Source organism: Cryptomeria japonica, chromosome 8 (assembly GCF_030272615.1).
Source record: "Cryptomeria japonica chromosome 8, Sugi_1.0, whole genome shotgun sequence".
NCBI classification, from domain to species: Eukaryota; Viridiplantae; Streptophyta; class Pinopsida; order Cupressales; family Cupressaceae; genus Cryptomeria; species Cryptomeria japonica.
The window spans coordinates 251,412,500-251,426,256 of NC_081412.1; the positions used below are offsets into that span (position 1 = coordinate 251,412,500).

At 48.7% G+C, this 13,757-nt stretch overlaps 2 protein-coding genes across 2 annotated transcripts; both read left to right on the plus strand.

The window, feature by feature from the left end:
• Positions 1-269: 269 nt before the first annotated feature.
• On the plus strand, positions 270-3,035 carry LOC131060019 (uncharacterized). Its single transcript, XM_057993116.2, has 3 exons — positions 270-552; positions 1,475-1,813; positions 2,683-3,035. Exons 1-3 carry the CDS (start codon positions 270-272, stop codon positions 3,033-3,035), a joined length of 975 nt encoding a protein of 324 aa, XP_057849099.2.
• Positions 3,036-3,792: 757 nt separating this feature from the next.
• Positions 3,793-5,390, plus strand: LOC131060018 (uncharacterized). The gene is made up of 2 exons (XM_059210314.1): positions 3,793-4,197; positions 5,097-5,390. Exons 1-2 carry the CDS (start codon positions 3,793-3,795, stop codon positions 5,388-5,390), a joined length of 699 nt encoding a protein of 232 aa, XP_059066297.1.
• Positions 5,391-13,757: the final 8,367 nt, after the last annotated feature.

Here is a 13,757-nt window from a genome sequence, read left to right on the forward strand (position 1 = left end):
GGAGGTCGGATGCTCATTCTACGTCTCCCGGAATGCAAAAAAGAGACCTCACTTTGACTGTAAAAAAACACAGTCAAACAGCAAAATTGGAATAAATTACCAACACCATGAGGTCGGCCTCGGAACTAGCTTTTCAATGCCTATTCGTTCACCAAAATCCAACTCCGTATGCCCAAGATAGGGCCAAAAAACCAAAACCCCCTTGAAAAGGCCCAAAAAAGGGGTCTGGTGGCCTGTTGGTTGTCTGGTAGCCAGGGAGCGGAGCTCCGATGGCGGCCCGGTGGCAGGGCGGCGACCAGAAAAAACTGCGCCCGGGGAGCAGACGGAGCCGGGCTGCCGGAAGTTTTGATAGGCGGCGGCCGGAAGGTGAGTGGCCGGCGGCGGCAGCGCAGGGAGGCGGAGACGGCGGACCTGGCCGGCGGGGAGCCGGAGCGGCGATATGGAGCGGCCGGCGGCGGCAGTTCGCGGCCGGCGAGAGCCGGAGGAACAGCGGCGGCGTCCGGAAAAGGACGGAGGGGCCGCCGGCAGGGGCCGCAGGGGCCGGACTGACAGGTCTGACAAGCCTGTCAGTCCAATACCCTGCGGTACCCAAAAAATATGGCCAGTGGGTGGTGCTAGACTTAGGGAAAAGCTAAAACCTAAAACAACTGAAATCAAAGATACAGATGGCATGAGAAACCAAAGCCTGAAGAGCTGATCAATCAAACCACTGAAGCATTAGAACCAACAAGATAAACCTCCCCATAATGCGGAAGTGGGAGAGGGACAGGAACACTGAAAAGGACAGCCAAAAACAACTGCATGATGAAGAACCAAGAACATCAAAGGTGCTGAGACACATCATCATGAGGCCAATGTCGTGGAAGGAACACTCACTTGACAAAGGAAGATGGCAAACAAAGGCAAACATCAACCCCCTCATGGCACTTGATATGCAAGATTCCAAGTAAACAATGCATGATGGCACTTTATCTCAGTGCGTTTGCATAATTACAAGCTACAATGATAAGAAGACTGGAAATAGAAACGAGAATCAAAACAGAGACATCCTACTCAGAAAAGAGATCCCAGGACCTGAAACAACCACGATATCCACCAGAGTGCTGAAAAGCAAAAAACTGAATAAAATATGCATGGAGCAGAATCTGGAAAAAAAAAAACCATATTTCTGGAAAGTACATAGAACATGCTTTCCGATAATATAAAGTTTTCGAAAAACGGAGGTCAGATGCTCATTCTACGTCTCCCGGAGTGCAAAAAAGAGACCTCACTTTGACTATAAAAAAACATAGTCAAACAGCAAAATTGGAATAAATTACCAACACCATGAGGTCGGCCTCGGAACCAGCTTTTCAATGCCTATTCGTTCACCAAAATCCGACTCCGTATGCCCAAGATAAGGCAAAAAAACCAAACCCCCCTTGAAAAGGCACAAAAAAGGGGTCTGGTGGCCTGTTGGTTGTCTGGTGGCCAGGGAGCGAAGCTCCGGTGGCGGCCGGGTGGCAGGGCGGCGGCCGAAAAAAACTGCGCCCGGGGAGCGGACGGAGCCGGGCTGCCGACAGTTTTGATAGGCGGCGGCCGGAAGGTGAGCGGCCGGCGGCGGCAGCGCAGGGAGGCGGAGACGGCGGACCTGGCCGGTGGGGAGCCGGAGCGGCGATATGGAGCGGCCGGCGGCGGCAGTTCGCGGCTGGCGAGAGCCGGAGGAACAGCGGCGGCGTCCAGAAAAGGACAGAGGGGCCGCCGGCGGGGTTCGCAGGGGCCGGACTGACAGGTCTGACAAGCCTGTCAGTCCGGTACCCTGAAAATGTGGCCAGTGGGTGGTGCTAGACTTAGGGAGAAGCTAAAACCTAAAACAACTGAAATCGAAGATATAGATGGCATGAGAAACCAAAGCCTGAAGAGCTGATCAATCGAACCACGGAAGCATTAGAACCAACAGGATAAACCTCCCCATAATGCAGAAGTGGGAGAGGGACAGGAACACTGAAAAGGACAGCCAAAAACAACTGCATGATGAAGAACCAAGAACATCAAAGGTGTTGAGACACATCATCATGAGGCCAATGTCGTGGAAGGAACACTCACTTGACAAAGGAAGATGGCAAACAAAGGCAAACATCAACCCCCTCATGGCACTTGATATGCAAGATTCCAAGTAAACAATGCATGATGGCACTTTATCTCAGTGCGTTTGCATAATTACAAGCTACAATGATAAGAAGACTGGAAATAGAAACGAGAATCAAAACAGAGACATCCTACTCAGAAAAGAGATCCCAGGACCTGAAACAACCATGATATCCACCAGAGTGCTGAAAAGCAAAAAACTGAATAAAATATGCATGGAGTAGAATCTGCAAAAAAAAAACCATATTTCTGGAAAGTACATAGAACACGCTTTCCGAAAATATAAAGTTTTCGAAAAACGGAGGTCGGATGCTCGTTCTACGTCTCCCGGAGTGCAAAAAAGAGACCTCACTTTGACTGTGAAAAAAAACAGTCAAACAGCAAAATTGGAATAAATTACCAACACCATGAGGTCGGTCTCGGAACCAGCTTTTCAATGCCTATTCGTGCACCAAAATCTGACTCCGTATGCCCAAGATAGGGCCAAAAAACCAAACCCCCCTTGAAAAGGCCCAAAAAAGGGGTCTGGTGGCCTGTTGATTGTCTGGTGGCCAGGGAGCGGAGCTCCGGTGGCGGCCGGGTGGCAGGGCGGCGGCCGGAAAAAACTGCACCCGGGGAGCGGACGGAGCCGGCCTGCCGGCAGTTTTGATAGGCGGCGGCCGGAAGGTGAGCGGCCAGCGGTGGCAGCGCAGGGAGGCGGAGACGGCGGACCTGGCCGGCAGGGAGCCGGAGCGGCGATATGGAGCGGCCGGCGGCGGCAGTTCGCGGGCGGCGAGAGCCGGAGGAACAGCGGCGGCGTCCGGAAAAGGACGGAGGGGCCCCCGGCGTGGGCCGCAAGGGCCGGACTGACAGGTCTGACAAGCCTGTCAGTCCGGTACCCAAAAAATGTGGCCAGTGGGTGGTGCTAGACTTAGGGAGAAGCTAAAACCTAAAACAACTGAAATCGAAGATACAAATGGCATGAGAAACCAAAACCTGAAGAGCTGATCAATCGAACCACGGAAGCATTAGAACCAACAGGATAAACCTCCCCATAATGCGGAAGTGGGAGAGGGACAGGAACACTGAAAAGGACAGCCAAAAACAACTGCATGATGAAGAACCAAGAACATCAAAGGTGCTGAGACACATCATCATGAGGCCAATGTCGTGGAAGGAACACTCACTTGACAAAGGAAGATGGCAAACATCAACCCCCTCATGGCACTTGATATGCAAGATTCCAAGTAAACAATGCATGATGGCACTTTATCTCAATGCATTTGCATAATTACAAGCTACAATGATAAGAAGACTGGAAATAGAAACGAGAATCAAAACAGAGACATCCTACTCAGAAAAGAGATCCCAAGACCTGAAACAACCACGATATCCATCAGAGTGCTGAAAAGAAAAAAACTGAATAAAATATGCATGGAGCAGAATCTGGAAAAAAAAACCATATTTCTGGAAAGTAAATAGAACACGCTTTACGAAAATATAAAGTTTTCGAAAAACGGAGGTCGGATGCTCATTCTACGTCTCCCGGAGTGCAAAAAAGAGACCTCACTTTGACTATGAAAAAACACAATCAAACAGCAAAATTGGAATAAATTACCAACACCATGAGGTCGGCCTCGGAACCAGCTTTTCAATGCCTATTCGTTCACCAAAATCCGACTCTGTATGCCCAAGATAGGGCCAAAAAAGCAAACCCCCCTTGAAAAGGCCCAAAAAAGGGGTCTGGTGGCCTGTTGGTTGTCTGGTGGCCAGGGAGCGGAGCTCCGGTGGCGGCCGGGTGGCTGGGCGGCGGCTGGAAAAAACTGCGCCCGGGGAGCGAACGGAGCCGGGCTGCCGGCAGTTTTGATAGGCGGCGGTCGGAAGGTGAGCGGCCGGCGGCGGCAACGCAGGGAGGCGGAGACGGTGGACCTGGCCGACGGGGAGCCGGAGCGGCGATATGGAGCGGCCGGCGGCGGCAGTTCGCGGCCGGCGAGAGCCGGAGTAACAGCGGCGGCGTCCGGAAAAGGACGGAGGGGCCGCCGGCGGGGGTCGCGAGGCCGGACTGACAGGTCTGACAAGCCTGTCAGTCCGGTACCCTGCGGTACCCAAAAAATGTGGCCAGTGGGTGGTGCTAGACTTAGGGAGAAGCTAAAACCTAAAACAACTGAAATCGAAGATACAGATGGCATGAGAAACCAAAGCCTGAAGAGCTGATCAATCGAACCACGGAAGCATTAGAACCAACAGGATAAACCTCCCCATAATGCGGAAGTGGGAGAGGGACAGGAACACTGAAAAGGACAGCCAAAAACAACTGCATGATGAAGAACCAAGAACATCAAAGGTGCTGAGACACATCATCATGAGGCCAATGTCGTGGAAGGAACACTCACTTGACAAAGGAAGATGGCAAACAAAGGCAAACATCAACCCCCTCATGGCACCTTATATGCAAGATTCCAAGTAAACAATGCATGATGGCACTTTATCTCAGTGCGTTTGCATAATTACAAGCTACAATGATAAGAAGACTGGAAATAGAAACGAGAATCAAAACAGAGACATCCTACTCAGAAAAGAGATCCCAGGACCTGAAACAACCACGATATCCACCAGAGTGCTGAAAAGCAAAAAACTGAATAAAATATGCATGGAGGAGAATCTGGAAAAAAAAAACCATATTTCTGGAAAGTACATAGAACACGCTTTCCGAAAATATAAAGTTTTCGAAAAACGGAGGTCGGATGCTCATTCTACGTCTCTCGGAGTGCAAACAAGAGACCTCACTTTGACTGTAAAAAAACACAGTCAAACAGCAAAATTGGAATAAATTACCAACACCATGAGGTCGGCCTCGGAACCAACTTTTCAATGCCTATTCGTTCACCAAAATCCGACTCCGTATGCCCAAGATAGGGCCAAAAAACCAAACCCCCCTTGAAAAGGCCCAAAAAAGGGGTCTGGTGGCCTGTTGGTTGTCTGGTGGCCAGGGAGCTGAGCTCCGGTTGCGGCCAGGTGGCACGGCGGCGACCGGAAAAAACTGCGCCTGGGGAGCGGACGGAGCCGGGCTGCCGAAAGTTTTAATAGGCGGCGGCCGGAAGGTGAGCGGCCGGCGGCGGCAGCGCAGGGAGGCAGAGACGGCAGACCTGGCTGGCGGGGAGCCGGAGCGGAGATATGGAGCGGCCGACGGCGGCAGTTCGCGGGCGGCGAGAGCCGGAGGAGCAGCGGCGGCGTCCGGAAAAGGACGAAGGGGCCGCCGGCAGGGGCCGCAGGGGCCGGACTGACAGGTCTGACAAGCCTGTCAGTCCAATACCCTGCGGTACCCAAAAAATATGGCCAGTGGGTGGTGCTAGACTTAGGGAAAAGCTAAAACCTAAAACAACTGAAATCAAAGATACAGATGGCATGAGAAACCAAAGCCTGAAGAGCTGATCAATCAAACCACTGAAGCATTAGAACCAACAAGATAAACCTCCCCATAATGCGGAAGTGGGAGAGGGACAGGAACACTGAAAAGGACAGCCAAAAACAACTGCATGATGAAGAACCAAGAACATCAAAGGTGCTGAGACACATCATCATGAGGCCAATGTCGTGGAAGGAACACTCACTTGACAAAGGAAGATGGCAAACAAAGGCAAACATCAACCCCCTCATGGCACTTGATATGCAAGATTCCAAGTAAACAATGCATGATGGCACTTTATCTCAGTGCGTTTGCATAATTACAAGCTACAATGATAAGAAGACTGTAAATAGAAACGAGAATCAAAACAGAGACATCCTACTCAGAAAAGAGATCCCAGCACCTGAAACAACCACGATATCCACCAGAGTGCTGAAAAGCAAAAAAACTGAATAAAATATGCATGGAGCAGAATCTGGAAAAAAAAACCATATTTCTGGAAAGTAAATAGAACACGCTTTCCGAAAATATAAAGTTTTCGAAAAACGGAGGTCGGATGCTCATTCTACGTCTCCCAGAGTGCAAAAAAGAGACCTCACTTTGACTGTAAAAAAACACAGTCAAACAGGAAAATTGGAATAAATTACCAACACCATGAGGTCGGCCTCGGAACCAACTTTTCAATGCCTATTCGTTCACCAAAATCCGACTCCGTATGCCCAAGATAGGGCCAAAAAACCAAACCCCCCTTGAAAAGGCCCAAAAAAGGGGTCTGGTGGCCTGTTGGTTGTCTGGTGGCCAGGGAGCGAAGCTCCGGTGGCGGCCGGAAAAAACTACGCCTGGTGAGCGGACGGAGCCGGGCTGCCGACAGTTTTGATAGGCGGCGGCCGGAAGGTGAGCGGACGGCGGCGGCAGCGCAGGGAGGCGGAGACGGCGGACCTGGCCGGCGGGGAGCCGGAGCGGCGATATGGAGCGGCCTGCGGCGGTAGTTCGCTGGCGGCGAGAGCCGGAGGAGCAGTGGCGGCATCTGGAAAAGGACGGAGGGGCCGCCGGCGGGGGCCGCAGGGGCCGGACTGACAGGTCTGACAAGCCTGTCAGTCCGGTACCCTGCGGTACCCAAAAAATGTGGCCAGTGGGTGGTGCTAGACTTAGGGAGAAGCTAAAACCTAAAACAACTGAAATCGAAGATACAGATGGCATGAGAAACCAAAGCCTGAAGAGCTGATCAATCGAACCACGGAAGCATTAGAACCAATAGGATAAACATCCCCATAATGCGGAAGTAGGAGAGGGACAGGAACACTGAAAAGGACAGCCAAAAACAACTGCATGATGAAGAAACAAGAACATCAAAGGTGCTGAGACACATCATCATGAGGCCAATGTCGTGGAAGGAACACTCACTTGACAAAGGAAGATGGCAAACATCAACCCCCTCATGGCACTTGATATGCAAGATTCCAAGTAAACAATGAATGATGGCACTTTATCTCAGTGCGTTTGCATAATTACAAGCCACAATGATAAGAAGACTGGAAATAGAAACGAGAATCAAAACAGAGACATCCTACTCAGAAAAGAGATCCCTGGACCTAAAACAACCACGATATCCCCCAGAGTGCTGAAAAGCAAAAAAACTGAATAAAATATGCATGGAGCAGAATCTGGAGAAAAAAACCATATTTCTGGAAAGTATATAGAACACGCTTTCCGAAAATATAAAGTTTTCGAAAAACGGAGGTCGGATGCTCATTCTACATCTCCCGGAGTGCAAAAAAGAGACCTCATTTTGACTATAAAAAAACACAGTCAAACAGCAAAATTGGAATAAATTACCAACACCATGAGGTCGGCCTCGGAACCAGCTTTTCAATACCTATTCGTTCACCAAAATCCGACTCCGTATGCCCAAGATAGGGCCAAAAAACCAAACCCCCCTTGAAAAGGCCCAAAATAGGGGTCTGGTGGCCTGTTGGTTGTCTGGTGGCCAGGGAGAGGAGCTCCGGTGGCGGCCGAAAAAAACTGCGCCTGGGGAGCGGACGGAGCCGGGCTGCCGACAGTTTTGATAGGCGGCGGCCGGCGGCGGCAGCGCAGGGAGGCGGAGACGGCGGACCTGGCCGGCGGCGAGCCGGAGCGGCGATATGGAGCGGCCGGCGGCGGTAGTTCGCGGGCGGCGAGATCCGGAGGAGCAGCGGCGGCGTCCGGAAAAGGACGGAGGGGCCGCCGGCGGGGGCCGCAGGGGCCGGACTGACAGGTCTGACAAGCCTGTCAGTCTGGTACCCTGCGGTACCCAAAAAATGTGGCCAGTGGGTGGTGCTAGACTTAGGGAGAAGCTGAAACCTAAAACAACTGAAATCGAAGATACAGATGGCATGAGAAACCAAAGCCTGAAGAGCTGATCAATCGAACCATGGAAGCATTAGAACCAACAGGATAAACCTCCCCATAATGCGGAAGTGGGAGAGGGACAGGAACACTGAAAAGGACAGCCAAAAACAACTGCATGATGAAGAACCAAGAACATCAAAGGTGCTGAGACACATCATCATGAGGCCAATGTCGTGGAAGGAACACTCACTTGACAAAGGAAGATGGCAAACAAAGGCAAACATCAACCCCCTCATGGCACTTGATATGCAAGATTCCAAGTAAACAATGCATGATGGCACTTTATCTCAGTGCGTTTGCATAATTACAAGCTACAATGATAAGAAGACTGGAAATAGAAACGAGAATCAAAACAGAGACATCCTACTCAGAAAAGAGATCCCAGGACCTAAAACAACCACGATATCCACCAGAGTGCTGAAAAGCAAAAAAAACTGAATAAAATATGCATGGAGCAGAATCTGGAAAAAAAAACCATATTTCTGGAAAGTACATAGAACACGCTTTCCGAAAATATAAAGTTTTCGAAAAACGGAGGTCGGATGCTCATTCTACGTCTCCCGGAGTGCAAAAAAGAGACCTCACTTTGACTGTAAAAAAAACACAGTCAAACAGCAAAATTGGAATTAATTACCAACACCATGAGGTCGGCCTCGGAACCAGCTTTTCAATGCCTATTCGTTCACCAAAATCCAACTCCGTATGCCCAAGATAGGGCCAAAAAACCAAACCCCCCTTGAAAAGGCCCAAAAAAGGGGTCTGGTGGCCTGTTGGTTGTCTGGTGGCCAGGGAGCGGAGCTCCGGTGGCGGCCGGGTGGCAGGGCGGCGGCCGGAAAAAACTACGCCCGGGGAGCGGACGGAGCCGGGCTGCCGGCAGTTTTGATAGGCGGCGGCCGGAAGGTGAGCGGCCGGCGGCAGCAGCGCAGGGAGGCGGAGACGGCGGACCTGGCCGGCGGGGAGCCGGAGCGGCGATATGGAGCGGCCGGCGGCAGCAGTTCGCAGGCGGCGAGAGCCGGAGGAGCAGCGGCGGCGTCTCGAAAAGGACGGAGGGGCCGCCGGCGGGGGCCGCGGGGGCCGGACTGAAAGGTCTCACAAGCCTGTCAGTCCGGTACCCTGCGTTACCCAAAAAATGTGGCCAGTGGGTGGTGCTAGACTTAGGGAGAAGCTAAAACTTAAAACAACTGAAATCGAAGATACAGATGGCATGAGAAACCAAAGCCTGAAGAGCTGATCAATCGAACCACGGAAGCATTAGAACCAACAGGATAAACCTCCCCATAATGCGGAAGTGGGAGAGGGACAGGAACACTGAAAAGGACAGCCAAAAACAACTGCATGATGAAAAACCAAGAACATCAAAGGTGCTGAGACACATCATCAAGAGGCCAATGTCGTGGAATCAACACTCACTTGACAAAGGAAGATGGCAAACATCAACCCCCTCATGGCACTTGATATGCAAGATTCCAAGTAAACAATGCATGATGGCACTTTATCTCAGTGCGTTTGCATAATTACAAGCTACAATGATAAGAAGACTGGAAATAGAAACGAGAATCAAAACAGAGACATCCTACTCAGAAAAGAGATCTCAGGACCTGAAACAACCACGATATCCACCAGAGTGCTGAAAAGCAAAAAAACTAAATAAAATATGCATGGACCAGAATCTGGAAAAAAAAAACCATATTTCTGGAAAGTACATAGAACACGCTTTCCGAAAATATAAAGTTTTCGAAAAACGGAGGTCGGATGCTCATTCTACGTCTCCCGGAGTGCAAAAAAGAGACCTCACTTTGACTGTAAAAAAACACAGTCAAACAGCAAAATTGGAATAAATTACCAACACCATGAGGTCAGCCTCAGAACCAGCTTTTCAATGCCTATTCGTTCACCAAAATCCGACTCCGTATGCCCAAGATAGGGCCAAAAAACCAAACCCCCCTTGAAAAGGCCCAAAAAAGGGGTCTGGTGGCCTGTTGGTTGTCTGGTGGCCAGGGAGCGGAGCTCCGGTGGCGGCCGGGTGGCTGGGCGGCGGCCGGAAAAAACTGCGCCCGGGGAGCGGACGGAGCCGGGCTGCCGGCAGTTTTGATAGGCGGCGGCCGGCGGCGGCAGCGCAGGGAGGCGGAGACGGCGGACCTGGCCGGCGGGGAGCCGGAGCGGCGATATGGAGCGGCCGGCGGCGGTAGTTCGCAGGCGGTGAGAGACGGAGGAGCAGTGGCGGCGTCCAGAAAAGGACGGAGGGGCCGCAGGGGCCGGACTGACAAGTCTGACAAGCCTGTCAGTCCGGTACCCTGCGGTACCCAAAAAATGTGGCCAGTGGGTGGTGCTAGACTTAGGGAGAAGCTAAAACCTAAAACAACTGAAATCGAAGATACAGATGGCATGAGAAACCAAAGCCTGAAGAGCTGATCAATCGAACCACGGAAGCATTAGAACCAACAGGATAAACCTCCCCATAATGCGGAAGTGGGAGAGGGACAGGAACACTGAAAAGGACAGCCAAAAACAACTGCATGATGAAGAACCAAGAACATCAAAGGTGCTGAGACACATCATCATGAGGCCAATGTCGTGGAAGGAACACTCACTTGACAAAGGAAGATGGCAAACAAAGGCAAACATCAACCCCCTCATGGCACTTGATATGCAAGATTCCAAGTAAACAATGCATGATGGCACTTTATCTCAGTGCGTTTGCATAATTACAAGCTACAATGATAAGAAGACTGGAAATAGAAACGAGAATCAAAACAGAGACATCCTACTCAAAAAAGAGATCCCAGGACCTGAAACAACCACGATATCCACCAGAGTGCTGAAAAGCAAAAAACTGAATAAAATATGCATGGAGCAGAATCTGGAAAAAAAAACCATATTTCTGGAAAGTACATAAAACATGCTTTCCGAAAATATAAAGTTTTCGAAAAACGGAGGTCGGATGCTCATTCTACGTCTCCCGGAGTGCAAAAAAGAGACCTCACTTTGACTGTAAAAAAACACAGTCAAACTGCAAAATTGGAATAAATTACCAACACCATGAGGTCGGCCTCGGAACCAGCTTTTCAATGCCTATTCGTTCACCAAAATCTGACTTCGTATGCCCAAGATAGGGCCAAAAAACCAAACCCCCCTTGAAAAGTCCCAAAAAAGGGGTCTGGTGGCCTGTTGGTTGTCTGGTGGCCAGGGAGCGGAGCTCCGGTGGCGGCCGGGTGGCAGGGCGGCGGCCGGAAAAAACTGCGCCCGGGGAGCGGACGGAGCCGGGCTGCCGGCAGTTTTGATAGTAGGCTAGTGTATAGTCATTGGCAAAAATAGGCACGTTCAAGGGTTGGTTATAAAGAGTATTATCAATCAGTTCTGGATGTATTAAGGATAAGGTTGGTACAGGCTCAAGGGAGTTCACGGTACTATCATCATTGTTTCGAACTAACCAGTCGAGTTCCAGAATACTACCTTGCGTATGTGTCTCGAGACCAGGAAGAGTTATGACACGATTATCGTCATTCATGTTAGTATTTATTTGACCTAACTCAACCGACCTACTTCTAGCATCGTCGTGTACTTCATACTAGGCTACATACCATGGTATAACAGTAGACAATATTTCATTATTCATGATAGAGTAGTCATAATGTGTTGTTGAATAGTTGTTGTCATAGATAGAGCTCCTGTCTAAGCCATCAAAGTCATAGTATGGAGTTGCTGACTCATCTTCAAGTGGTTTAGTGAAGGTATATAGTATCAACACCCACATCCTTGATGTTGCAAGTTCCTTCTTGATATGGTTCATTGATTGCTTGCATTTGACACACTTGTGGATATGACTTTGACGATTCTGTTAACCCCTGTCGTCTGTTCCATTCAACTTCTTTTGGACTGATGACTGGTTCTCTTGCTCTAGCTTCTAGTTCTTCTTGTGTGATTCCGTACTTGATTTGTCCTGTCTCATTAGGATAATTGGTAAGTGAAGGACTTGCTTGTGTCCTTTCTTTCTTCAGTTGTCGGTCATAGTCTTCTTGTTGTTTTAATCTGATTTCTTCTATTTCCTTTTGCATTCTTAGGCATATCATCTCTTGTGCGTCATCTACGGTATCCCTGAGTTCTTCAAGTGTTTCTGTAGTAGATGTATCTGAGATGTGATCTAGACCCCATTCATACTCATTTGAATTAGTTTTTGAGTCATCTACCTGTTGTCTGCCAGTATATGTGACCGGAATGTTCAGTGGTGCAAACAATTCTCTGATTCTGTATATTTCATCTCTCATATTCTCTGGAGCATCTACTTCATGTGGTATCATAGCTGATACAACTGGAACTTGATTACCATCTATTTCCTTTCCCTGGGTGGGTAATTCTTTTTGTTCACCATAACATTCCTCCTGAGTTTGTTGAGTATTAATTTCTTGTGTTGTTAGAGGTAGTACCTTTTTCTTCCACTTACGTTGATGGCAAGGTGTGTGCTTCTGATCTGATGACTTTCTTGGATCGTATCCCAGTCCAGCTTTATCATTGGTTGACTTAGTTTGTAGCTGAATAGGTTCAACAATACCTTTTTGACATTTGCCGAGAGGACCAGTACTTGAATATCCCATGCGTTGAAGCATCTTATAGCCTGGACCATATTGCGTTGGAGAAATCTCACAATGTCGTATTTCTTTATCTGCACTGTCTTCTTTGAAGAGTGATTTAAGGACATCATCCCCTTCTATTTCATCTACAAGAGAAGTAGAGGACTGTATAAAGCTGCCATCATAAATGACTTTTGGAGTTGAAGTTTGTGGCCTCATGCCCTCTGATGGTTTTCCTGACTGTCTTGGTGATGGAGGAAGAGACATGAGTGAGAGTATAGGCTCTATCTTGTAACCATCCATGCCAGTGTTTGTGATTTTCAGTTTCTTTTCCAAATCTTTTAGCAGAGATTCTGAACTTTCAGCTGCGGAAGTTGCTCTATTATTAGGAACAAAAGCATCAACACCTTGCGTTAATGCATTGCAGGCATAGCTTGTATCGGCAGGAATACTGACCTCTACTCCATTATAAGGAAACTTCAAACATTGATGGTATGTAGATGGTACTGCTTTCATTTCATGAATCCATGGCCTACCCAGTAAGATGTTGTATGAAAGATGAAGATCCAGGACTTGAAAAATGATATCTCTCTCCACAGGTCCTACTCTTATTGGTAATGATACCAGTCCCTTAGAAGTTCTTTCTTCTTCATCATAAGCCTTGATTGTTATCTTCTTTATTGGATCAATAACATTTTCAGAGAATCCCAGCTCTGTTAATAGATTGTAAGAACAAATATTCAACCCAGCGCCTCCATCTATCAAAACATGTTTAACGCGGTGTTTATGGATCATGGCTTCAATGTGTAATGGTTGGTTATGTGGATGACTCAATGAGTTATCATCTTCTTCAGAAAACGTGAGGTAATGAGGGGAGATCAAGTGACCTACCATAGATTGAAACTGATCTACATCTAAATCTTTCGGAACACTGGTGGTAAGTAGAGTAGGACTTCTTTATGAGCAGAAGAGATCTTAAGCAGTTCTAGAATGGAGATCTGAGCATTGGTTCTCTTTAATTGTTCAACAATACTATAGCCAGGAGAAGACGATGGAACTAGTTGCTTTGATTTGGCCATGATTGTGTCTGTTTGTTTATTTGGCAGTTTTGATGTTGTTTGATCAAAAGTGGAGGAACTATCTCCTGGGAGAGAAATCTTCCTTTGAGCACGAGTCACGGCATTAGCAGCTTGTGCTTGATTTTGATGATCTTGGACTATGATCACATTGCAATATTCAGGTTGAACAGATTCAATCATGTTGATCACATTATCATTGTTAGTGTAAGT